Source organism: Catharus ustulatus, chromosome 6, assembly GCF_009819885.2.
Source record: "Catharus ustulatus isolate bCatUst1 chromosome 6, bCatUst1.pri.v2, whole genome shotgun sequence".
Classification (NCBI taxonomy): Eukaryota; Metazoa; Chordata; class Aves; order Passeriformes; family Turdidae; genus Catharus; species Catharus ustulatus.
In genome coordinates, this window is record NC_046226.1 from 51270667 (window position 1) to 51295096 (window position 24430).

The following is a 24430-nucleotide window of genomic DNA, read 5'->3' on the forward strand; positions in this document are numbered from 1 at the left end:
TCCCAGATTCTTAAGATTAGGGCACATTTCTTCCTCTATACACCTTTCAGCCAAAACTGGCCTCCCAAAAACTTAAAAGGGGGAGAAACAGGATAATCCTCCCTCCCTGAATTTAGGGTTTGGATTTCAGCTATTTCCAGTTTATCTTCTCTCATTTTCCGTTTTCCATAGTCTCACTTTGCTTTGTGCTGCCCCCAGCAGTAACTGGGCAGTGCCTGAAGCAAGGCAAACACCAAAGCCCCCAAAAAATCCTCACTTAATCTTCTCACTAGAAAACATCAACTTCCTTTCTCCTCTTCTGCCTCCTTCATGGATTTATTCCAGCAATGCAATAATGTAAAACAGCTTTTTTGTTCAGTTTTTTTTTGTAAAATATGTTGTACAAGCCATAGGGAAAGTCAGAGGAAACCCAGCTTTTCATTTCCCAGACAGCCTAACCTGGGCCAAGAGCTCTGTGAGGAAGGCCAGGTTTCCACACACTCTTCCCACCCATACAAGCACTGTGGCCCAAAACAAGTAGTTTAATCAACATCTTGCCAAGGTAGCCCAAAATCAGCTTTTCTGACAAACATTCCTTCAAAATTTTGTCTTGTTTATGGTTGCAGCACCCAGCCAGGCTCCCTCATCCTAGTGAGACTGGTGCAGAGCTAGTTTAGAAATCTGTCCTGAGGAGTGATCAACCAGTACTTCACACAACCATTTTTTAGAAATACTACAAGTCAACATGTTTCAAGGGAGGGAAAGATCCAGTGGTTTTTAGGCTTAAAACATCAAGGTCCCTTGGGAGTGCAGGCTGCAGGCAGCATCAGTCAAGCACAGGCTGAGAGGAGGGCTCCTGATCCCAAGGACCATTCCTGTGGGATTTGCACCAGCTCAAATTCCAGTCTCAGGCACACACAACAGGGCACCCAAAGAAGCACTACAGAAATCACACAAGCTCTGTCACAGCCAGCTTTGAAGTAGCAGTTGGGCAGCAACCACATCCAATCATGCAAGAATGCCAAAGCCACTGGAGTCCTTCCACAAAAAAAATGGGTATTCTCCACATTCTAATGCTGTCCTCCATCACAAGGCAAAATCAAGGCTTTGCTTTCCAAAAAAAACAAGCTGAATGGCTGGGTGGCTCGTGTGCAGAAACATCTGGGCTGGATAGGGAATAACATACAGAAACCAGCCAGCAAGAGTGTCAAAAGTTCAGAGAAGCAGGAACTGAACATCATCCTATTTCAGCCCTATAGGTAAAGATGTCACAAAAAAACCGAGTCAAAAACTGCAAGCCCATTGTGCAGGAGAAATCATGAGTATTTAACTTTTTAGAGTGAGTGGTTTCCCATTACTTTTCCTTCTCCCCATAAATTGTGGTCTCTTACAAGCCGAGCACAGAGAATAAAATGCCAAAGCCAGTAGATGGCCCCAGTCACCAGGCAGGAAAGGGAAGGTCTCTGACAGTGGCAGCACATTAATTTGTACAATTTCAGGGAAACAACACCAGAAGTTTTCCATGCTTCTGCCTAGCAACACAGTCTCACCAAATGGAGTTGTCAAAGGTGGGATACCTATCCACTATAGGAAAGGCAAAGACTGCATTATACTGCATAAAGCTGATAATATTGTATTAAATTTAAACCTGCACTGTTAGGATAAGCCATGTCTCAATCTCCTACGAATTACTATGCCTTTAAGCAGAGTCCCATCCTCCAACAGCTGTATGCTTTGATATCCAGTAGCAAAACAAATAACTTTTTGAATCCTTATGATAATGCATCAAATTAATTTGCTGCATTTTACTCTAAGATTACAAGACATCCTAATAAACTTTATCTTTAATGAACAAGAAAAACGTTGCAATAAACTATAAATTATGTTATTTTAAAACATTATAGGTTGAAAAAAGAGAAATTTTTCTATGACATTTCATGATGAAGCACTCTGCACCTTGTTCTTGATAAATTTCAACTAGTATGACAGCTCTTAGCAGTAACCACCATCAGAAGCAAGCTAAGTTATTCTGTGTATTACTATATGCTAGGATTTTATATTAATATAATGCCAAACATACATTATATTGGATGCAAAGTCACATAGGGAAGGCTTGAGCGCACCTTGGAACATTATTGCCCAGTTCAAAGTGTTGCTTTATACTCCTTTTTTTTTTTTTTCTTTTTTTTGCAGGGTTCTACCTCACTGAGCAGCCAGCACAGATGGCACCCAATGAACAGCATTTTAGAACTTGTGTTTCTCAAACCCTGTGGTATTACCCACTGTTTTGCTCTTGGATTTTCTCATAGCACCTGTCATCACTACCACGTTGGAGCCCAGCCCAAATCTGAGGTGACAGCATGGTTCTCCTTGCCAGAGCTTCTCTGCCACCAGTGCCTACCAACAACCAGACCTAATGACCTAATGTTGCACATTTTATTGCTTCCACCAAAGTTTAGAGTGGGGTTTTGGAAAACTAATTTGCTTTTGGGAAGGTGGGAGGTTGGGATTCTAAATTCATTCTACAGAAGGGTTTCTTCCTTCCCCCCACCCCTGATGTAATCTTTCCTCCAGAGCTGAGAGCAAAACACTGCTTCACTCACCATCATTCACTCATCATCACTCTTGGCAGGCTTCAGCAGACACTCCCTCTCAGCACCATCCAAAACTAAACCTCCAGATTTTTTTTTTTTGAAAGACCAGTTCAGTTTTATAGACACAGGTGGCCTCACCATCATAATTTTCTCCACTCCATTCCATTTTCTCTGCCCATGCTGGACACCCTCCTTTAAATTTCCTACTTGCATTAACACATCCCTGGTCATTCTTAAACCATGACAGCAGTGGGAATAACGTGCCTCGAGATACCTACTTTGAGATGAGGCTGTGCTGTTCCTCAGCTTCCAAAGGCCAGCTGGGAAAATGCTTCATGGGCCAAAATTGTGCTGCTGGTACACATTATTTTTTTGGAACCTGGCTGATGTGTTCTGTATTCTTGTAGCTATATGAGACATTTACTAAGTCATCATCTGATTTCTCTCCCAACAAGCTTGAAGATGTGCTTCTCTTTGAAGATGTGCTCCCTTTAAAAATGTGTAGAAGTCCATTGCTTTGCAGCAAAGTGCTTGAACGTGCTTTTAATGTTATGTCCATGGAACTAGAGCCTGCACTTAAGTGGGTTTTTTTGGAATTAGGTTGACTATTCCAAGATGAGTCATAAATTCCAAGATGAGTTTGGTTGAATGCTACCAAACATGGTTGTTCCAGTCTGTTTACACAAAGACACAAATTTTTGCAGATGCCTACCTGAGAAAACAGGCCAGGTGCACAGCACAGGCACAGGGCTGGCACTGCTCTCATCTTCAGGGCTGTTTACTATGAAAACTCTCTCTGCATCATTCAGGACCCAATGAATAATTCAGCAGAGTTTCATTACTCCACCAGTGCTGGTTTGTTTACTGCAATATCATCCTGTGGTTCAGCACCCATCTGACTTAAGGCATAAAGCCTGTGGGAAATGTAGAATTCCCTGAGGGAATCCTTTCTGTGACACTGGAGTCCTACGAACTCACAGTACCTCTGATTTTCTGCTTAAGAGAGAAAGTCAACTGCTCTGAGAAGCTCAGCATAAATTAATCATACATACATCTCGTGCCCTTTGCGGACTGGCAAAGTTCTCTTCTCTCACTGGCCTACTTGGAACTGAAAACAAAACACACTGGAATTTGGAATTTGCCCTTCCAAATGGCAGGTCAGGATATTCTGCTCCACTTACAGGGTAAGACTTGTGAACTTCATTTCAAAATGCAAACAAAGCAAGGATTGGTCTGTACCACAAAGTTTCCCAATGTCCTTCTCACACAGGTGTTACACTGGTAGGAGATGTGGCTTGTAACATAAAATACACCAGGACTATCACAGGAATACTCTGTAAAGGGGAGGAAAAGTTATCAAATACCTCCACCAGACCAGCTAGACAAACGAAAATCTAAAATCTGTGGTTATTAGTTTTGATGGCAGCACTCCTCTGCCCATGAACTTACCTTTGACCTTTTCCATTAAAACAGTGTTCAGTAGTTCGCTATAAATGGCTAATGGTAGGAGCTCCTGCAGAAAATTATTACTGAACTAATCTGGGTTAAAAATGGGAAGCATGTATTGGCAACTTCATTTATATCAATGGAATACGAATAATTGATTTTCCCTTAGACCATCTGCAAAACTGATAAAAATCCAGAAAGAAAATTCTGATTTTCAGTCACTTCTCTTTAGAAAGAGAAAAATCGGCCTGAACTTGAGTAGCAAGTGCCATTTTCTGTGAAAAGAAGCAAAACTTACTCTGACTCACTCACACCTCCTGGTAACTGAGTTATACCAGAAGCTTTCTGTAGCTCCTGTGCCCTCTAGCTTCTAGAAGATGTATTTACCAATCTCCCCCTTAACTTGAGGTTTATAGAGTTCTCATGTCTATGCAATCACTAAAAACTTGCTAAAACAGAAAGTGACACCTTTCCCTCTCTTCCTACCAGATATAACTTTAACCTGAGACTGGAATGAAGACATGGAAATATTAGTCTAGATTTTTGTTTACCTTACAGGCACTTCATACTTCTGTGTTGATATAAATGGGCTTTATAGGTACACATTCTATTAATACAAATTTAGAGTTCTCTGTGAGTGCTGTAAAGGAGATTCAGCTCAGCAGAAAAATGCCAACCAAACAGGAAACAGAAATGCTGAGAAAAAAGTGAGCTGTGAGACATAAGGAATACTAAACCAGGCCATTAGATGGCATTCAGCAAAAAGCACCTGATGCACAAGTAGCAGGCTGAAGGCTGAACTTTGTGACACCCAGCAGGTTTCAGGGTGAACCTCTGATACAAGAGCAACACATGGTTGAGGAGGAGAATAAGAAAAGATAATCCTGGTGCCCATAGCTAGAGAACTCACCTGCTGGAGAAAGCAGATTTCTGGGAGTTTAGGAGGCTGATGGAGCATGATCAGCTTAAAGCTGGCTGGCTGTGAGAGACAACCCAAGTGAATTTTATCTTGATAAATCATCAAAAGCACCTGAGCTAGAAATGGTTTTCACCTGCCAGATTACAGGTCTTTGTAAGAGTAGAGGCTGGACCTGCAGTCCTGCCTGCCACATCATTGCAGTGGCACCAAGTGCAGCTTCTGCAGATCTAACAAGTGATAACAAATAAGCAGTGAAACTCTTGTTGAGGAGAAAATCATCAGAATAACAGAATAGGGACACAAATCCTATGAAAAACTTCAGTCACAAAGGCACTTCATTAAGTTAAATACTAAATGTATGTGGTTTTAAAAGAGTTACAAATCCAGTGCTTTGACATGTGAGAAGCAAGACAACACATAGTTCTGCCGCTATTAGGAAAAAGTGCAATAAAGACATTTTGTTTCTTCTGAGAACCTAAACCATGAAAAATAATGCAAACGAACCTTTTGTCCACTGAAGTGTGCAACCTTACCAAGACTATGCTTAAACTAGAGATAGCCAAAGCATAAAGTTTATTAAAAAAATCTTTGACTTCACTTTCAAAGTGCTTCAAAAGGTTTGGACTCCCATCTGCTTATCTGTAAGCCTTTTAAACAAAAACTATGACAATTTTCATTTAAACTGTGTATTTCCAGTATTTGAATGCCAGAACTATTTCCTTTTTCTGTAACATTCTCTGCTTCTATTACATTAAGAACATAAATCAATATTAATTTTCATAACTAATTTAGCTCTTAGATAGTATCTTTAACTACAGAATGATAAAGAAGGACTGCATTAACTAAGAGTGAAACCTTAGTTTCACAGTCAAGAATGACCCTGGCAACATTGTCTTCTTCAGCCTGTCTAGCAGGATTGACTGCTAAGATGTTCCCCTGAGCTACTAAGACAGTACCACAGATAAAATCTGCCTGTCCACATGGAAGTCACTGAACTACAAGGATTGTCATCCTTCCCCTGGTGCACTTTCTTGGAATTCATTTCCAGTAACAGGCTATTCCTACCCACTGCAAATAACAACTATGATGTGGTTTCATATAAAATCATGGTCATTTCATGAGCTGAAAATGGAACTAATAAAATATAAAATAATAAAATATAAATAAATAATAAAATATTAAATATAAACTAATAATTCAACTATCTTAGGTACATGTGCTAACTAGAATAGTTGGTTTCTTCTACAGTAAAGACCTGTAACAGTCCTTCAAGCATGTCAGCAGAATAATGTGCAAATTAATGTGTATGACACGATATATTTGTATATTCAAAGTACTTGCAAAGCTACAAAAAAAATTGTAAAGGCTCCGAATAGCCATGTGATTATGCTCCTTTAGTGTGGTTAGACTCCAGGTGCCCACCAAATTCACTCTGTCACTCTCCATCCTCAGCTGGACACTCAGTTGGGAGGGAAAATATAATGCAAGGTTCATGGGACGAGATAAGAACAGGGAGAGATCACTCAGCACTCACTTTATGGGCAAAGCAGACTAAACTTGTAGAAATCAGTTTAATTTATTACAATCAATCACAGTTAAACAATAATAAGTAAAACCAAGCCTTACAAACAGCTTCTTGCCAGGTATAACTTTACTCCCAGTTTCTCTGCCTTGTCCCCCCCAGCAGTGCAGGGTGAGGGGAATGAAAGCTGTGCTCAGTTCATCACACTCTGCTTCTGCAGCTCCTTTCTCTGCCTGGGCAGGACTCCTCACATTGCTCCCCTCCCACAGGAGAAAGTCCTCCAGGAACTCTTCCAGTGTGAGTCTTTCCCATGGTTGCATTTTGTGAACTGCTCCAGCACTGGTCCCTTTCCACAGAGTGCAGTCCTTCAGGAACAAGCTGCTCCAGCATGGATCTCTCCTGGGGTCACAAGTCCTGCCAGCAAACCTGCTCCAGCCTGAGCTCCTCTTTCCATGTATCCAAAGGAAAGAGGACCTTCCTTCCTTTCTGTCACAGCTTTTTCTGCCCCTCAGACTGCTTTCTTTCCCTCCTTCCTTCCTTCTTTCTTTCCTTCCTTATCCATGGTTCATAATCACACAATCGTTCCACACTCAGACTGGAAGGCAATTATTTGCTTTCGTGGAGGTGACACTAATAATTTAGCTGTGATCACAGCTCAGCAGCAGCCAAAAGAGTAATTGGTGAAAATAAGAGCTGTGGTGAAGCCAAGAAGAGAAAGAAAAGATAAATGTTGCAATGATTCTGATTGCTCCATTGAATCAGAAATCTCACAGATGGGAAAGTTCACAGAGAAAGTATGACAATGTTAGGTGTAATTTGGAAATGGGAATTATTTCCTTTCTGTGGAAAAAAAAATAATTTAAAAATTAAAAAAAAAAGAGGGGTAGTATACTCCTTGGATATTTTCTGCAGAAAAGAATAATTTTGGAAGGCATAAGGACTATGCAAAGTGGAGAATAGGGAAAGGATGTGGTGCCTTTTGGAACAGTAAAGAGACAGCGAAGGCATGCACCATGCAGAGCCCTTTGTGCTGCCAGGGCAGCCTTCAGCTGACTCCAGAGGCAGGGATGGTGATCAGTTTGGAACAAAGCTGCCAGTGCTCAGCCTGGGTAAAGCCAGGCTTGAAGCACCCAGTTTCCTCTAAGTATTCACCTGTTCTGAGACAGTTCAGCCTAGAAAAATGCACAGATCCGAACTCTCCAGCATGTTTTAAACTCTTCACCTCTTAGAGATGTTCAATCTGCTAATTAGACATGACAATGCTGGATTAGATAACCAATACCAAAATTTACTACTGCCTGATATAAGTTGCTTTTGGCAGTGTTCAGTGTCAGAAGCAATAACATTAGCTCTGCTCCTTTCTCACACTGCAGATAATGGAAGCTTTCAGGAAGATGAATTAAATTTCACTAACAGAAGGAGAAAAAAAGATTGCCACAGTGGAAGTCCACTTGGGTTATTTCAAAATGATGCTCTATCAGTGTGTGCAGCAATGTCCTGGTGAACAATCTTGAACCAAAAACTGAGTCAGGTCTAGGAGCAGATCACCACCTGTCCCCTTTCTTTCTCAGAAATTTCTTCCGTTTTTGCATGCAAAGTATTCTCCCAATACTCATTTGCACTCAGATTAAAAAACCAAAACCTTAGTGGTTAAAGAAAACACACACAGACAGACATCTAAAAATGTAATGAACCAAACTACAGTCGGGCTGATGTTGCCTCATAAACAAGAACACAGACACTCGTGCATGAATACTGAATGCTGAGTAACTTGGGTTTGGTCCATCCACATGTACCACACCAATGTTATACTTTACACCAGCTTCAAGTATCCTTACAATGGCAATGTGTTAAAATGGACAGAAAAGTACATTAGAAACCACACTTTTCCTTTTGAAATGCTAATTCCAAAATAGGTTTTCTCCTGGAGTAGAAGTTTGGGGTTTACTTGAAAGCTGACAAGTTTGGGTAAGATTACCCAGAACACTACCTTTTAAAAATGGAAGCAATTTCTTTCACTTGTTCACCAACTGACAACCTTCTAGCAGCTTTGCAATTCCTTCTACCATGTTTACTGCCTTAAAACTACAACATTTTTATTTAAAATGTTACTGCTTACAACTCTGATTTTCTCTAGTTTCAATAACAATCTGCTTCTTATGAAGCTCTGAGCATCTCAGTTTTGTGGTGAAGGGCTTCTATCCCTTCGTATCATGGAAAGGTTTTATTCACATTCCCCCTTGCTTCCATAGTGCTCTGTCCTTTACAGGGATATGTACTGCTAAATGTATTGCACTGATGTGCAGACAGACTCTAAGGAGAAATGAGACAGAAGATACAACAGGAATAAATCTTGAGGTGGGAAAGTAGCTAGCTCTTCCTGAGGAAAAAGAAAACAACAATCAACACAAAAACCACACATCACAAGTTTCACCCAAATTCCCTACAGGACAATGTAAAAGCCAGCACCAAGGCTACTGGAATGTTTTACATGTTAGGTTTGTGCTGTGGTGTAGAATGTTGGTCTGAGGAAATCCCTTTGTCTGACAGAAAGATGCATAACTTAGTTAAACTGAAAAGAAGGACTAATCGTTTTTTAGATTAGCAGCTGACATTCAGTTACACAGAGCCTCAGGTGTCTCTCAGCAGAGAATGGCTGTAAATGGGAAAAAACAAACTGCCTGACCATTCAGACTTTAAAGCCAGAAGGGGCCTATGGACATTGCCTGGCTTCTTATTGAATACAAATCACTAAATTACATGCACTCACCCCAATAACTGTACTTAGTATTCTGTCTTGGAGAAGATTAAACAGCTGAGTGCTGTATTAGGAAATAAAACAAACAAGTTGCCAGCTGTGCCCAGAGGATTTCAGTGACAGGGAAAGCTGCTGTGGGGTAGCCAGGTAACCCCAGCATATGACCCCCACTTTGTGCAAAAAAAAAAATGGGGAAAAACACCTGAAACATGGCAACAAATATTTACAGGCTCCCAAACCGGCAGTTTGGCCAAACCCAAGCACAAAGACAGTGCAGTGGTCCATCTCCCCCAAGGCCTGCTCTGTACACTGACTTACCAGGGCTGGTGCTCCCAAGGAATGAACCCAGAGCCAGGAATGAGTGCAGACTGGGGGTGTCATCACTGGGCAGCCACACTGAGCTCCCTTTGGCATTACACCTGCAGCAGAGACACACAGACAGCATGAGAACCTCCACTTTGCACAGCAAGGTAGAGTCTCCCTCCCTGGAGACAACCCAGCACCCTCTGGATGCAATCCTGCACCATGTGCTGGAGGATGGGGAGCTGGGAGCACATGGCCTCTTCCCTCACCCATTCTGGGATTCATCTGAACTGATGAAGCAGATTTTAGGGTCAGGCTGTAGAGCAGGAAACAAATCTAAACAAATATCTGACTCAGCTACTAAACTGAAGCAGCAGCAGCTTTGAGAAGGAAGTTGGCAGCACCACTCAGAAGTCCATGGAATGGATCCAGCTACCCTCTTCTCCACTCACTCTAATTATTTATCCCTGATCCCTAAATAGATTCTGTCTCAGGATTGCTTCAAAGAAATGTACATTTCTGTAGCTTCTCTTTCTCTTCTAATTCACTTTTTTCACCTTACACAAAAATCTACAGGGGAGGTCAGGCCATTTCATCTGCACTAGAGCCTGTATAAAAAGATCTCATTTTGAACTACACATGAAATTTGTCTCCATGTTTTTACTAAATGTACCTGTGGCTTCATTTTATTTTTCTAGCAGAAGTCTCACTAAGTAGTGTCTTTTGGTTCATTTGGTCTTTTTTTCTGTAATACATATAAAAAAGCAGCTATTCTTTCTGTTCTGAACTCTTGACTCAAACCTTAGTATTTATAGTTAATAAGGCTGGAGCAGATCAATGGACTAGCTGATCTGCAATGATGTTGGCTTAGTGCCACATGTCTCCATAAGCATGTCCAAATGAAAAATCAGCTTCTCAATCCAAGTGTATCTAAAATACTTTTTTTAATTTTGCGTAAATTCACAAATAATACAATATTGAAGTGATATCTTCTTTCTTTTTTAAACATACTGTACAATCAGGATAGTTAAGTGTTTTACATCAAGGCACAGCACACTGTATAATACACATATGCCTTGCCAGGCAGCAGTTTAGTATAATCCCCGAGATTTGGCAGTAGGGCCAGGAGAAGTAGCATGGATCACATAAGCTGGAAGGTAAATAAATAATAGATGCCGTCACATTTTATTTGAAATAGAGTTGCATATAAAAAGAATATACAATAATTTAACTTTAATAACTAGATTCTCTTTTACTATACATAACAGAAGTGTTTTCATTTGTATTAAATAAAACATTTTCAATAGTAGGATGAAAAATTAATCTTTTTGGTGGTCTTGGTTTATGAAGAAGAGTTGCTTCCATTAGAAACTAAAGTCGAGTTTTCAGTTTCATTACAACCTGTAAGAAAGAAAACCAGAGTTACTGATATGTTGATAATGAAATATTAGTGGTAAAACACGCAAATAATTCCAACCAAATTGTTGGGATTAGTTAATGCACTGTGAAGGTGGTTATCCAAGCAGAACATCTCCAAAAGCTCTTCTTCACAGTCCTGTCTATGTTCTATTTGCAACCTCTTTTTTTCCTTTTACTCACCCTGTCTCCTCAGAGGTTACCACTGCAGGTCTGTCATTCCCCCCCACAAAACCAAAATGTTGGTGATGTCCCAGGCTCTGTTTGGTGCCCTGTATTTACCATGTCCACAGCACTCAGCTCCCTATTTCTGGACGCTTCTTCTCCGCCTGCCGAAGGCCTTGGAGCCCACGTTGGTTGGGACGAAGTTGTTCTTGCCCACGGCCCCTGACCTGCTCAGGAAGTCTGCCAGGCGGTGGGTCACACAGGTGGCTGTGTTGCAGGCCCTCTTCTGTGCTGTTACACTGCTTTTCAGGAGGAAAAGGAAGAGTTAGTTCCTGCAGCACGAGCCCTGTGTGCAGTGAAACATCACTGTGACCAGCAAAGGCTCTTCTGCAGGGTTAAAAGCAGGCTGGCTGTGCAGCAGGCATTTGCACCTTCTGTGCAAATCTTACAGCTGCTAAAAGAAGCCTCTTTATGGTTTTCTCAACATTAGGCTCACTATAGAAGCAGCTGGACTTAAAACTAAACCCAGATTTTCAGCCACACCTGGGCTACTGCCTGCCTCCAGCCAGGCATTAGGGCCATGGGAAGGAGCTGAGGAAGTTCAGATCTGGAGAATTTAAACAATCCCCACTTCCTCCAAAAGCTCAGATTTGTATTTGGCTTGAGGTGTTCCTGAAAGGCATCAGCAGACACAGATTATTCACTTCTCACTCCAACACCTGTGCTCCCTAACAGCCAGGAAAGACATGGAATTGCAGCATCACTGACCACTACAGGAGCTTTGTCAGTGACTGAGCAGCTGCCTTCAGAGCTGAGCCACACACAAATACACTGCTGGGAATGGAAGAAGCTCTCTTTCCTCCAGTTAGACCTTTGCCTACTACAGAACATCACCATGGGCCAGCTCAGGCTTTGACAGTATTAGTTCTCTGCTCACAATTCTACACCTAACAGCTTTAAGGAATATGCATTCACACAATCCTTACTTGAAGGATTTTCTACTAAAGCAATGAGTTTTTCTTGCAGTAGGAGGGAATTTTCCCAGCTAAGCATCACAAGGCAGTTTATTAATGTTGACAATGAAGAGTTGTTTTTACAACCAATGCCAAGTTTTTCAAAGAGGTCTCTAATTACAAGATAGATACAGTGCTGCAACAGAAATGTAAAGAAATCTGGGTTGGGCTCTTAATGCAAGATAACCTAATATAGGTGAATTGTAAATCAACACAAATATTTTAAAGGCACAAATTTTAAATACAGTGCAAAGACCCATTTCAAAATAACAAATAAAAAAAGACCACAAAATTCTTACCTGGACATGTTCAGTACTCAGTTTTAAACAGGATTACATTTCTAGTTTGTTAGAATGAATATGTATGAGCCTTCCTGATTTCTTTGCTTCTCAGGGTCCCTACCGATAGGATTGCATGTGTGACTGATTACAGCAGTACATATCAATTTACACGCAGAACTTTGACTTCTAAGTTCTTTCAACTCTTCTAGAAGTTACTAGCATTGCCTCTCTTGAACATTAAGACAAGTTGCAAAATTTTTCTAGCCTCGTCTAGAGATCTCACATTCTAAAACAAACTGCTGAACCAAGCAGATCTAATCCTTATAGAAAAATAGGTTTATTGAACAAGTGCATGGGCAAGCACAGAAGAAAGAATCTACTTGTAGATTTAGCAGCCAGAAATTAAGAACTTTTTAGAATTTTTTTTTAATCAGTGTCTAAGAAAATCATTTGGAATGTCAAGGCAGTGCTGATCATTTTTATTTATTTTTCCCCTATTTTGGTATGCATGTTATGTTCTTGGTCTTCCTAACATTAGGTCCATCTCAAACATTCTCTGTCGAAAACAGAATCAAAAGAACACAGCAAAGTTAGCAATCAAAGTTAGATCCACATGCATCAGGTTAAAAAAGGGGGAGGAGGGGGAGAAATAAGCATGTCTAGTTGTTTCCTAGGGGTTCCCCATAGTTTGCATAGCGTTCATGTTCCAGGTCACTCAGCACATTCCGTTTCTTGCCAGGAGTTCCAGCCCCGACGTCAGTGCGAGGGTAAGTTTGCAATTTGTGCAATTCTTGAGACAGTTTGCCCAGCACACAAGTACTCAGACTGGCACAGCGTTTGGAAATGGGTCTATCCAGGCTGCAGGGGGGAAAAAAAATAAAAACATGCCCAGAGGAAGAGTAACCTCAAACATGCACATTCATGCATTTCTCCCCTACATAAAGACCTCCCGTTAGGAAACTTAAAAGTTCATTCAAAACAAATCCAAACCCTCTGCATCACATTCATGCAAGGCAAGTCCATCCAAAAGCAGTCAGAAGGAAAACACCATTTGTTAATGAATCCAATTTTGTTGACAAGCAAGTCCATTAGCCTTTTGGATGCTCATATAGTCAGAGGTCAGGAAGTTGAATTTCCCCCATATCCCGCATGCTCTTCAGTGTCTCATCCATCCCCATGCATTGCAATGCAAATCCTGTTAGGATAATGCAAGTGCTCCTGCATGCCTGAGGGAGAGTGGCTTCGTGCATCAGGAGGAACACATCCCTCCTGCCAGGGTCTTTCCATGCCTTACAACAGCATGCACTTGCACAACAGAGAATCCAAGAGAGACTGAGTAATCCCTAACACTCCCATTGGAAGACATACCTTTTGCTGCCATATTTTAACACAACCTACTCATTCAAGCTCAAATCGCCCTCCACTTTCAGAAGTAAGAGACAGATAGAGGCAGGTTAACTAGGTGGAAGCCATTCTCTTGACACAAACACTAGGATGTCTCTGCAATATCATCTTTCACCAGTTAGCCATAACCCCAAGAAAACAAAAAGATCTTAACCTGGAGAGGGTCTGCTCAAATGGCTCTTGTTAAAAATCAAGCATATAATACTGCCACATTGCTTATCTGCTGCCCAGGACTGCAGTCCTTACCTGTTCCCCTCAGAGGCTTGCTCCAGCTCTTCTGCTGTCATCTGTATGAACTCTTTCACCAGTGCATTTAATAACCTCCGAGCTTCGTAATCGCTGAGAGTCACTCGATCCGTTATGGACTCCAGGCCAGGTCTAGGCAGAGGCAAGGCAGAGGGGTGAATAAAGCCCAGACTGCTGCAGCCAGAGGGGTTTGACAGGCTGTGTGTCCCTGACAGTGCCTTGCAGGGTGTGAATGTGCAAACCCTGATGCGCTCCCCTCCCATGGTTTGAAGATGGAATCAAAACGCCACAGCACAGAAAGCAGCCACCTTTCTCCTTCAGCTGTCTGCTTCCCTCCTAGACCTCTCAAGAATATTAAGCACTTTCATACCATTCAGACAGAGCACTCAGCAACAGGACCAGCTTCTTACCTGACTGGGGCTGCCTGGAAGCTGTCCATCTGGCACACAACCAAGGCATAAACAGCAAGGAAAGATGAAATCTTCAGCATAACCATGATTTCCTCTCTACAACAAAGAGGTACATCAAGCAATGGATGGCTGTTTTCCAACCCTCTCCATCCTGCAAGTTCCACTAAGGAGGTCATTGCTTCCTAGCCACAAGTAGCACAAATATGAACAGCTTTGTATTTCAAATTCACCTTTTTGTTTATTTTGATTATTGCTATTGTGCTTTAGCTTTCTCAAAATTTTATTATAGCTTGGCACTATTACAGGGCAGAAAAACCTGGCTGCAGTTATTTGCGTTCAACTTAGAGCAGTTTTCCTCAAACTGGCAGAAAATACATTCCTCTAACTACTGTACACAATGTCACAGACTGTGGCAAATCACAAGGAAAAACAGTAAGTGTTTAACATTTTTGAGAACGAAGTGCCCCTGTTAGCACTTTACCTGAAGCTGCTTGCTTCTTGCCAGCCAGCACACTAACACCCCAGTTCAGATTACACTAAGAATTAAGTAGTTTAATTTCAATAAGTATTTCTACTCTGAAACCAGAAAAGAGGATAAGTTAAAAATCAGTCATAAGCACAACAGTTACAAAAATATCTATTATCGAAGATTTGAGATACACCTCTCTCACATCAGTGTCTCGGACTCCAAGGAGCACATCACAACCACCACACCATCCTCATTTTTGCCAGCTCGACGGCAGCTACGAGCCCGCTTCCAAAGGATGCTCCCTGACCGCAGCACTTTGTCCCGGCCGGACACGCCATGGCACCGGCGGGGTGAGGCAGGACTGTCCCCCCGCCCCGGCTCTCGCTGCCCCGCGCACACGAACGGAGGTGCCCCGGCAGAAGCAGGTGCCGGGAGGCGCGGCGCTTACCGGGTGCGGAGCGGAGCGCAGGAGCGGTGCCGGTGCCGCTGTCGCCGCCGATCCGCGGTGTCACGCACTGCCCGCCGCCCCCTTTTATACCTGCCGCCGCCGCCGCCTGCGTGGGCGCCCGCGCGCGCCCGCCAGCCAATCAGCGCGCCGGCCGCCCGGCGGGGCCCGCTCCGCCATTGGGCGCCGGCCGGGCCCGGCGGTGACGTCATGGCCCGCTCGCGGAGAGTCCCATTCACAAAAAGCGCGGCGCGGCGCGGCCGGGGCGCTGCGCAGGGCGGGGCGGGGGCCGGGCCGCGGAGCCGCTCCCGCCGCGCCCCCGCTGCACCGCTCACGCGTGGCGACCTCTGCAGCGGTGGGACCGCATTGCAGAGCGGCGCCGCTCCCTCCCCGGGAATTCCCGCCCCCCCCCGCCGCCGCCGGCGCGGCTCCGGAGCGCTGCCCGGGTGTAGCCGCGTGTGGGTGGCGGGGGTTCCGCACCGGGGCACGGGAGGGATGCGCGGCAGCGCTGATCGCCACCCGAACGGAGCTCACCAAGGCTCTCTCAATTGCTCGGCAGAGGAGGGAGCGCTGACGGCGGCACCCGCCGCTGCTCACCGGGGCAAGGGACAAGTGGCACCTGCCAGCAGCCCGGTGGCACCTGCGAGCGCCTCCCGTGCTCTGCCCTACCGGGCCGGGGCGGCGGAGAAACTCCGCGCTCCGAGAGGAAACCACGAGCATCGCCACCATCTCCAGCGCACACCTTGAGGGCAGGTGCAGCGCCCGGGAAGGGGGGCTCGCCCCCGCGCTACCGACAGGGATCTCCGGGCAGCTGCGCGCCGCCCATGCATCACCAGCCGAGGAGGCTCTGTCAGGCAGCACCTGCCTGCTCAGGATGTTTGCCCGGGCGGCTGTTTGCCCAGCCGCAGCGAGCGCCGGCCGGCGGGGGCGGCCTGGGGACACCGACACGGGGGGGACACGACCGTGCTGCGGAGAGAGGCTCTGCAGCACCGGACACAGAGAGCGCTCCCACAGCCCCCCCGGAGAGCGGGAGCGCCTTTCCTGCCCGCCCCAAGCCGCTGGGCGCTCGCCCAGCACGGCGGCACCGGCAGCGCAGCCGGCGATGCCCGGCGGGCGGTGCCCGGGCGGGGATGCGCAGGGTCCCCGACCGTGCTCGGGACCCCCGTCCCGCCCTGCCCTCGCTGCCCTGCATGATCCCAGCTCCCGGCGGCAGCGCTGGGAGCCGCCCGTGCCGCTGCCGCCGTTCCCGGTGGAGCAGAGCCCCGTGCGCAGGGAGCAGGTGACAGCGCGGCTGGATGGCGCGTCCCGCTCTTCGCATGGATGGGGAGCTCCCCTGCGCGCATCCCATCTGTGTTTTACAGTGTCAGGGTCACTCCCGGCGGCAGGGGCCGTGTGTTCCCTGGATAAATTTTGGGAGATGTTTTGTTGATGAGATTTTAACTGGAAAGTTTAGGAAAAAAAACCCACGAAGATGCAGAAATCACTGGCGAGCGGCTGCCGTGCGGGGAGGGATCTCTGTGTCCCTCGCCATCCTCCTTTTGGGATGTCCCGGCCCCGTCCCCCCACAACGGGAGCTGCGCCCTTCGCCACCCTCGTTTTGCAGAACGGCGATTGCAAAACCCTCTCGGCTTTTTGGGGTCTGGGTTCTGCTTAAGTAACAACCCAAACCACTTTTGGGGTTTTTTATTTGGTTGATTATTTTTCTCCTCCCTAACACGTCTTCGTAGCCCTTCAGGAGCTGCAGCCCTCGAAGGGGTGGCAGAGGGGATGCTCCCTGGAAGGCTTTCTCCTCCCCCCCGCTCTGCCAAATTTGAAAATTCGTTTTAAACAGCAGCTCCCTGGCACGTATGCTGACCACGGGAATCCCTCGGGAGAAGGAGTCTAAGTATTTGATTTAAAATCTCTTCCGTTTTCACGGACTCCTGTTCTGGCTTTGAGGTAGTTTCTCTGAGGATGCGTTTTAGGCAGCACCTAAAGGAATGGCTCGGCTTTGCTTTTGCTGTTTTAATATGATTTATACAGTTACACCGACAGAAATAAAGTGCAGGAACTTAAATGTCTGGGCTACCAGTCTGATATTTCTGTCTAACTCCACTCTTCTCCTGCTATGCTAACAATTAATTGTTCCCATCTCCTTTTGGGGATTATTTACTCCTTGTCCAATATTCCCGGGTTTAAAGTTAAAACAATAAAATTCCAGACGGTTCTGTTGTAATAGCATATTTCAGTTTTCTCATTCTTTCTGGGAGGAAAAAAAAAATTGCCTAGTGGTTGATTCCAGTCAGTTCAAGCCCTTCTCCTGCCAGCGCGGCTCGGTCCGGGGCTGGAGCCGGCGATTACAAGATTTCAGGTGCCAACATTTCTACTTTAAGCTTTCACAGGAAGGAGTGTAAATTTAAACCAACAGGTACGAATGCCAATAGATGCACTCCTGGGCACGTAGGGATGATGTAGCACTTGGATGTTGGCAGGCACTTTGGCTGCTCCTTGCCAGCGCTAATGGAGGGACTCCCAGCTGGAACGCTTGTCCTATTTCCCCCCTCCCCCTCAGCTATATGTCATCTGGTCTCCCCAAACATATTTTCTTTTTGCAAATATCTCTTCTCTCGTACATGAGATGGAGAAGAAGGGGCATTGGACCAGTTTGTCTATTTTTGAAGCTGTAAAAAAAGAGATGGGATTTTCCACAGGATGATGTTCTTCTGTTGCTTGGTAAATCAAAACTAAAAGTTAAGTGTTCATGGAAAATCTAACAGAGAGGGGTACTTTGCAGCACTGCACTAAGAAAGTGAGACATTTACTGAAACAATCTGTTCCACGGGACTTGTTCTGCCTTTTTCAGTGCTGGTATAAGTTCAAAGCAGATTAAATAAAAAGCCACAGAATGACTGGATTGATTGGTTGATTGACTGATTGATTTTAAGAAATAAAATTATCTAATGCAGCCCCCAGCTCCAAGTAAAAGGAATTTCATTTTGAAATAAATTTGTTTTAATTTTTAGAGAACAAACAAACAAAAAGCTGGGCTATTTTATTCTTTTGTAGTGCCTTTCTCTTCAATAGATGCAACTTGTTACAATATTATACCCTTTGATATAATTTAACCAATACATTTAAAAGTGTGACCATTTTTTCTACTGTAAATATTTCCATTATGTCGAGAAGCCACACACACTGTAGTGAAGTTCTGAAATGCTACCAGCTGACATGCTGGTAAACAAAAATATCCCATTTATATATTATGGTGCAATTTTTGGTCAATACTAAAATGCAGTTCTTCGAGGAAGGTAAGACTGTGAGCTGCACAGGTAAAATCTTCTTTCCCACAATTGGTTCATATCAGAGGAAAGTGGACCCTACAAAAATGAGAGACAGTGATGAGGCCATGATCCATAAACACAAAAAGTTCTCCACGAGGGAGATGAGTGTGATTCAGAACTCTGCTTTAAGTTTGCTCTTCATAACAACTAACCAAGATTTTTCAGGTAAGGACAAGCTATGATAAAACCAGCTGTAAAAATCACATGCTCTTTCTTTGCAAGGAAGACCTGGGGAGTCACTTCTCTGAGCTTTTGGTGGATGCCTGTTCTTTCTGATGCAGGATCCTGTCTCTGTGAACAGCCAGCAAACACTGCTCCTTAAGGAGACTCTGCAAGCCACGTGGGGCAAGGTGAGCAGAGCTGAAGTTCTATCATTTCCTTGTAAGCTGTTCTGCAGAAAATGACATCAGCTAAGCCAGAGTTAATGGTGTTGTGCTGCTGTAAAGGCAAGCTGTATGTTAGCAGGGGTATCTTGTCTGGGGCTTGGGAAGTAATCCTTACACTCTACTTTTTGCTGATAAATCTAGATCAAAAATACTTGGGCAAGTTGGAGAAAGCCCAGAAAATTGCCAGTAAGGGTTATCAGAGATCCCATACAATGGTTTAGGGAAACAAACTCAAAGATCAGGGAAACGTAACAAAAGGAAAGACTATGGAGAAAGGTGATAACAAAAATATTAATTCTTACCATGAAACAATAACAATCTGCAATCTGGTACTATATTTTACATACATTCACACACACACACACACACACACATATATATATATGTATGTAGTCTTGAAGGGCAACAAAGGAGACATCACACCTGAGAAAAGCTTTCTACAACTGAGATTAATGACAAGCAAGAATAGGTTGCATTGGAGTTATGGCACTCTTTCAGTGGAGGATTTCATGGCATGTTACTCTAACATCTGTCAGGAGTGACATATATAGGTGAGCTGCTCTGGGGGAGAAACATTATCCATTACATTTGTTCTCCTCATATCTTTCTCCTCCAGTTTCTGTGACACTATAATTTAAATAGCTGGAGAATGGCTTAAACTCTGAAACCAACACTATAACTTTTGTAGGCAGTTGGTTTTGTAAAACTTACATCCCTAATTGGTCAAATTATTTCCTCAATTATGCTCTCATAGTCTCTGAAAAACCATATTCAGATTTAGTATAAGTTCACATTAAGCTTATCCACATAAATAATATTGTACCAATCTATCTTGTGGTTTGGTTTGAATTTGGACCAAAAAGAAAAGCTTCTTTTTTTCTAAAAATGCAGTACTTTCCTGAGAACCAGAACACTAATATAAATCCCAACACTAAAGCATTTCCTTTTTAATGGACATTAAATCTGGATTTAGGCTGCTTCAGTGCCTGCTTTTGAGAAAGTGGAACTGCTGTTGAGCTAATTAGTAAAAAATCTATGAATCACTCTGGAAGCAATTTTTCCTCCAAAACGCCTTAGAAAAGCTCCAAGACTGATTTATGAAAGACATTTTAAACAGAAGATCAGCTTTGCATTGGTTTAATCTCCTTGAAGTCTTCTTGTTGCACAAAACTCCCAAAAGATTCTGTAGGTTTTGTGGCAATTTCCCAGGTTATATTCAAAATCCAGTTTGGAGTACCCATTTAAACCAGGCTGGGCCACACTGTCCTGCACTGAGGTTTGCTTGGCCAGGCAGCAGGGGCAGACCACAGGGAAATTTGCTATGGGTTTGTCATCTCCTGCCCTGCCTTAGCACAGCTCAGCCTCCCAGCAGGTTTACCAAGGCTCCATCCCTGTCCTGCCACCTGGAAACTCCCTCCCTCTGACACCTGGCACAATTCCAGTTCTGTCCCAAGCTACTCCAGCAGGCTGACAAGGAGAACCCCTCACACTCAACAGAGGCAGACTTGCAGCATTACCAGGGCAGCACTGTGGAGGAAAATCTCACTCTGAAAATGTTTAAAAATCAGCACCTACTCACAGTCTCACAGTCCTTTCTTTTTTTTTTTTTTTTTTTTTTTGCATTCTGCTGGTAAAATGAGAGTTGAAAAAACAACCTCAGAACAGAAAACGAATCCTGTTAAGCAATAGCATGATTATAAAACTTTGATTTCATGGCTTGCACAAGTGCTGTGATACTATCTCGTATGTTGTCAGAGCATGTTAGGGTGAGAAACTGTTTCTCAAGCCCTCAAGTTAGTCTCTGCTTGTTCTTTACAGGATGTTAGAAGGGTGGAAGTCCTTGTGTCATGGTTTCATCCTTTGTCTTGCCAGTTCTGATGAAGCCACAGAGTAACTCAGAGTTTTCCTCAGTCCCTCCCAGAGCCATGCAGTTTTCCTGACATTGTTAGGTCCCACAGCACTGATTTAGCCTCTGCTTTCAGTGAAATTTGGGGCTAAAAAAGATCTCCCTCCTTTCAGTGCTGGTAAATAGTATGTGAAAGCAAAGGCTATTATAACATAATATCTGCTAATCTACTTTCAGCAGTTTCTCGGAACACATAGTCATATGAGACCATCAATTAAAAAGATGAATTTCTAAATTTATGCATAGAATTGACCCAAGCATACTCTGAAAGAACCAGAAACTACAACATGCCAAAACTATTTCTGAAGTTAAGCCAGTGTCTCAGCCTTCTGAGTCTGCTTGACAGACATGAAATGTTTAGGCAGAGTAGGACTTTGATAAAGGAAAAGGATTTGACTGAAGGAAAAGGTGGAATTTTCTCAGCAATCAGTCACATAATTCACAAGTGAAAACATCAGATGTGATTTTCTTGTTTTAGATGAGCTCTAAAGCAGCAGCATCATTATAGGTTTGGCTCAGGAGATAATTGTAACATGGAAGTTGATCATTCAGTATGATGACATAGGTTAAAAAGAACTTTGTGAATGTGACAGATAACATCTGTACATGACTCTTAACTTGTCAGTGGGCTTATGAAATTAATTTCTTTCGTGACAAGCATGCCTGTTTTACATACATCTGTAAAGATCTCTCTATTTTCCTAGTCCACCATCAAGGATGCAAGGAGCAAAATCTTTACACATCTGTCTATAAAGAAGTTATCTTCCTGCATTTTATAAATCATGTCATGATTTCACTGAACAAGAAACATTACTATAGGAAAACCCTTTAGCCTGATAAATGCTTACCTTGTTTCCCACCTACAATGTCAGCTCTGAAGAATAAGAAAACCAGAGCCTGTTTCAGAGCTGTAGCTAAATACAAGTTTCTGAGATTCTTAATGTAACTTGGAAACAACTTAATTTTTCTCCCCAGAGGTACCAGTTAACATTGCTGCTCAGAGAACAGCCACACCTGGTAGTATATTTCTTCAAAAGTCAAAGCTGTATATAAGCATGTGTAGTCAAAGAATACAAAGCCAAGTAATTGCTTTCTGATTTTCTTGAGAGGGCAGGAACACAATCATTTCCTGTTACTCCAACTTCTGCTTACAGAATTTCCAGTGCAAAGTAATTGTAAAACTTGATGACTAGAATGTTTTAGAATTTAATAAAGATACATGCTTTAATGGGTTTCTTTACTCAGCCATCATTTTTATAATTGAAAATAAAAAACCTTTATTCATTCCATAAGTTTGCTCATTTGATCATCATGATTAAGATGAGCAAAACGTTCCCAAAGAAGCAATTCAGCACAAGCTGCCCACACACTTCTGAAGGAATGAATGAATGAAAAAAAAAATTAAAAATAAAAAAGATCAATCAGAAACTGGCAAGGAATCCTACACTTGGACAGCAATTGGAGTCTTGCATCCCTAAACCTGCATCCTTAAGTGATTTCATCTGTCTACAAGGGTTTATTTATCACTTACTTTTGACAACTTTCAGTCATCTTTGTCCATGCTGCTGCTTTTTACCTCCATTTAATCACGCATCTTTTAGAGGTCCTCAGACCTTTAATCTTGGTTGATTCACCATCTTTTAGCGTTTGGCTTGGCCCAAATGGATTTTATTTTTCTGCAATCATGCTCTTTGGTTTTCCTTCCTCTGTTACAGTGATCAACATCACTGTCTCTTCTCCATCCTCCTGGCTCAAAAACCATGGTGAGGTCAGTTTTGACTGTTCTCTCCTCTGCTTGAAGATAATTGTCAAATATTGTTGGCTTTCTTCCCACTACAAGTCCATTCCTTCCTTTTCAGTCAAATACTTGGATTTTTCTTCTGTATCTCTTTTCCCCCCTTCTTGGGTCTTTCCTGCACTGTTTCTCCCCCTTTTTCCCCCCCTTCAAAATGCTTGCTGCCAAAACTGTTAATCGCCTTTCTTTTCTTACACAGATGCAGTGGAAATTGTGATAATCTAAAACTTTGGGTATTAAACACTGAAACAACAGAACACCGAGGATAAGCTGCAAAAATAAATTCAAGTAATAGTACCTCTTCCTGTGTTTTCTCTGATACTTAAGCACGTGCACATCTTACTTTACTCCTTGGCAATTTCTCTTCATTCTTCCTCTGACTGGAGCCAAGCTGAGGTCCTGAATCTCCTGCTCTTTGGTGAGAATTCTTTAGGCACTGACATTGAAAATACTGGTATTTTTTGCAGGTATGACCCAAATAAGACACCAGGCAGTATTACACTGAAATAAAGGATGATGAAATAACTTGGAAAAACAATGAGCCCAGCAGGGCTCAAGCCACTTCTTTGTATGCTGACAAACTTGGTAAGATTTTGATACAGGATGCTGGCATTAACACAGGTTATTAATGACCTCCATCAGCATAAATTCCTCATCTGTTTAGATCTTATCAATGTTCTTAAAAGTCTATGTACAGCTATTAAGATGAATTCAACAAGAAAAACGTCTCAAGTTAGAAACGCATGGCACAGAAATAGTAATGGGCAGGAATGCTTCTGTTATTCCTAAAATTGCTTGTAAAAGAGTACTAAAATCATAACAAAACCAGTGTGAATGGAAACAAATCTGGGTTTGTTTATCAAGTATTTTGCCAAGAACGTCATTGCTCTGTGACCTCTGCCTTACCGATCTTGTCTTCCTCTGCAGCTCAAGCCCTGGCTCCTGAGCCATCCCCTCAATAAGGAACAGCACCCTCTGCACGGTGTATGTGTGATCTCTATGCTGCTTGGCCACACGGGCCGGGGACATTCCCCTCCGTGCACTCGGGGCCCTTTCCTGCGGCTGGGGCAGCGCCCCGGGGCGGGCTGCGCAGGGCAGGGAACCGCGGGCATTGCACCTGGGTGCATCACACTGGGATGCATCACACCTGAGTGCATCACACCTGGGTCCATCACACCTGAGTGCATCACACCTGGGTACATCACAGCTGGATCCATCACACCTGGGTCCATCACACCGGGATCCATCACACCTGAGTGCATCACACCTGGGTACATCACACCGGGATTCATCACACCTGGGTACATCACACTTGGGTACATCGCACCAGGTCCATCACACCGGGATCCATCACACCTGAGTGCATCACACCTGGATCCATCACACTGGGATGCATCACACCTGAGTGCATCACACCTGGGTGCATCACACCCGGATCCATCACACCTGGATCCATCACACCGGGATGCATCACTTGTGCCAGAGATACACATCTGCCAGCGGCAATCCCAGCGGGGCTCATCGCCCGGGGCTCCCCAGGGAAGGGGAGACACCCAAGCGAGTCTGTCCGGGACAGACATCCCGAAACCGTGAATTAGAGACTGCCCAGAGCCTTGAGGAGCGGAGACCCGCGGTCATTGCCGTGGTCGGCGT

General features: G+C 43.7%; 1 protein-coding gene across 4 annotated transcripts; it reads right to left on the minus strand.

The window, feature by feature from the left end:
- Window positions 1-10446: 10446 nt before the first annotated feature.
- Window positions 10447-15442, minus strand: CALCB (calcitonin related polypeptide beta). 4 transcript variants are annotated; one of them, XM_033063757.1, is made up of 5 exons: window positions 15374-15442; window positions 14457-14552; window positions 14047-14178; window positions 11220-11401; window positions 10447-10922 (listed from the first exon to the last, which is right to left on the minus strand). In XM_033063757.1, the coding sequence occupies exons 2-4, from the start codon at window positions 14540-14542 to the stop codon at window positions 11242-11244; spliced, it is 378 nt and encodes a 125-aa protein (XP_032919648.1). In that variant the 5' UTR covers window positions 14543-14552; window positions 15374-15442; the 3' UTR covers window positions 10447-10922; window positions 11220-11241. The 4 variants fall into 4 exon arrangements, with proteins under 4 accessions (XP_032919648.1, XP_032919647.1, XP_032919645.1 ...); XM_033063756.1 differs by having other exon boundaries at window positions 11220-11404; XM_033063754.1 differs by lacking the exons at window positions 10447-10922; window positions 11220-11401 and adding an exon at window positions 12855-13254.
- Between the last annotated feature and the right edge of the window lie 8988 nt (window positions 15443-24430).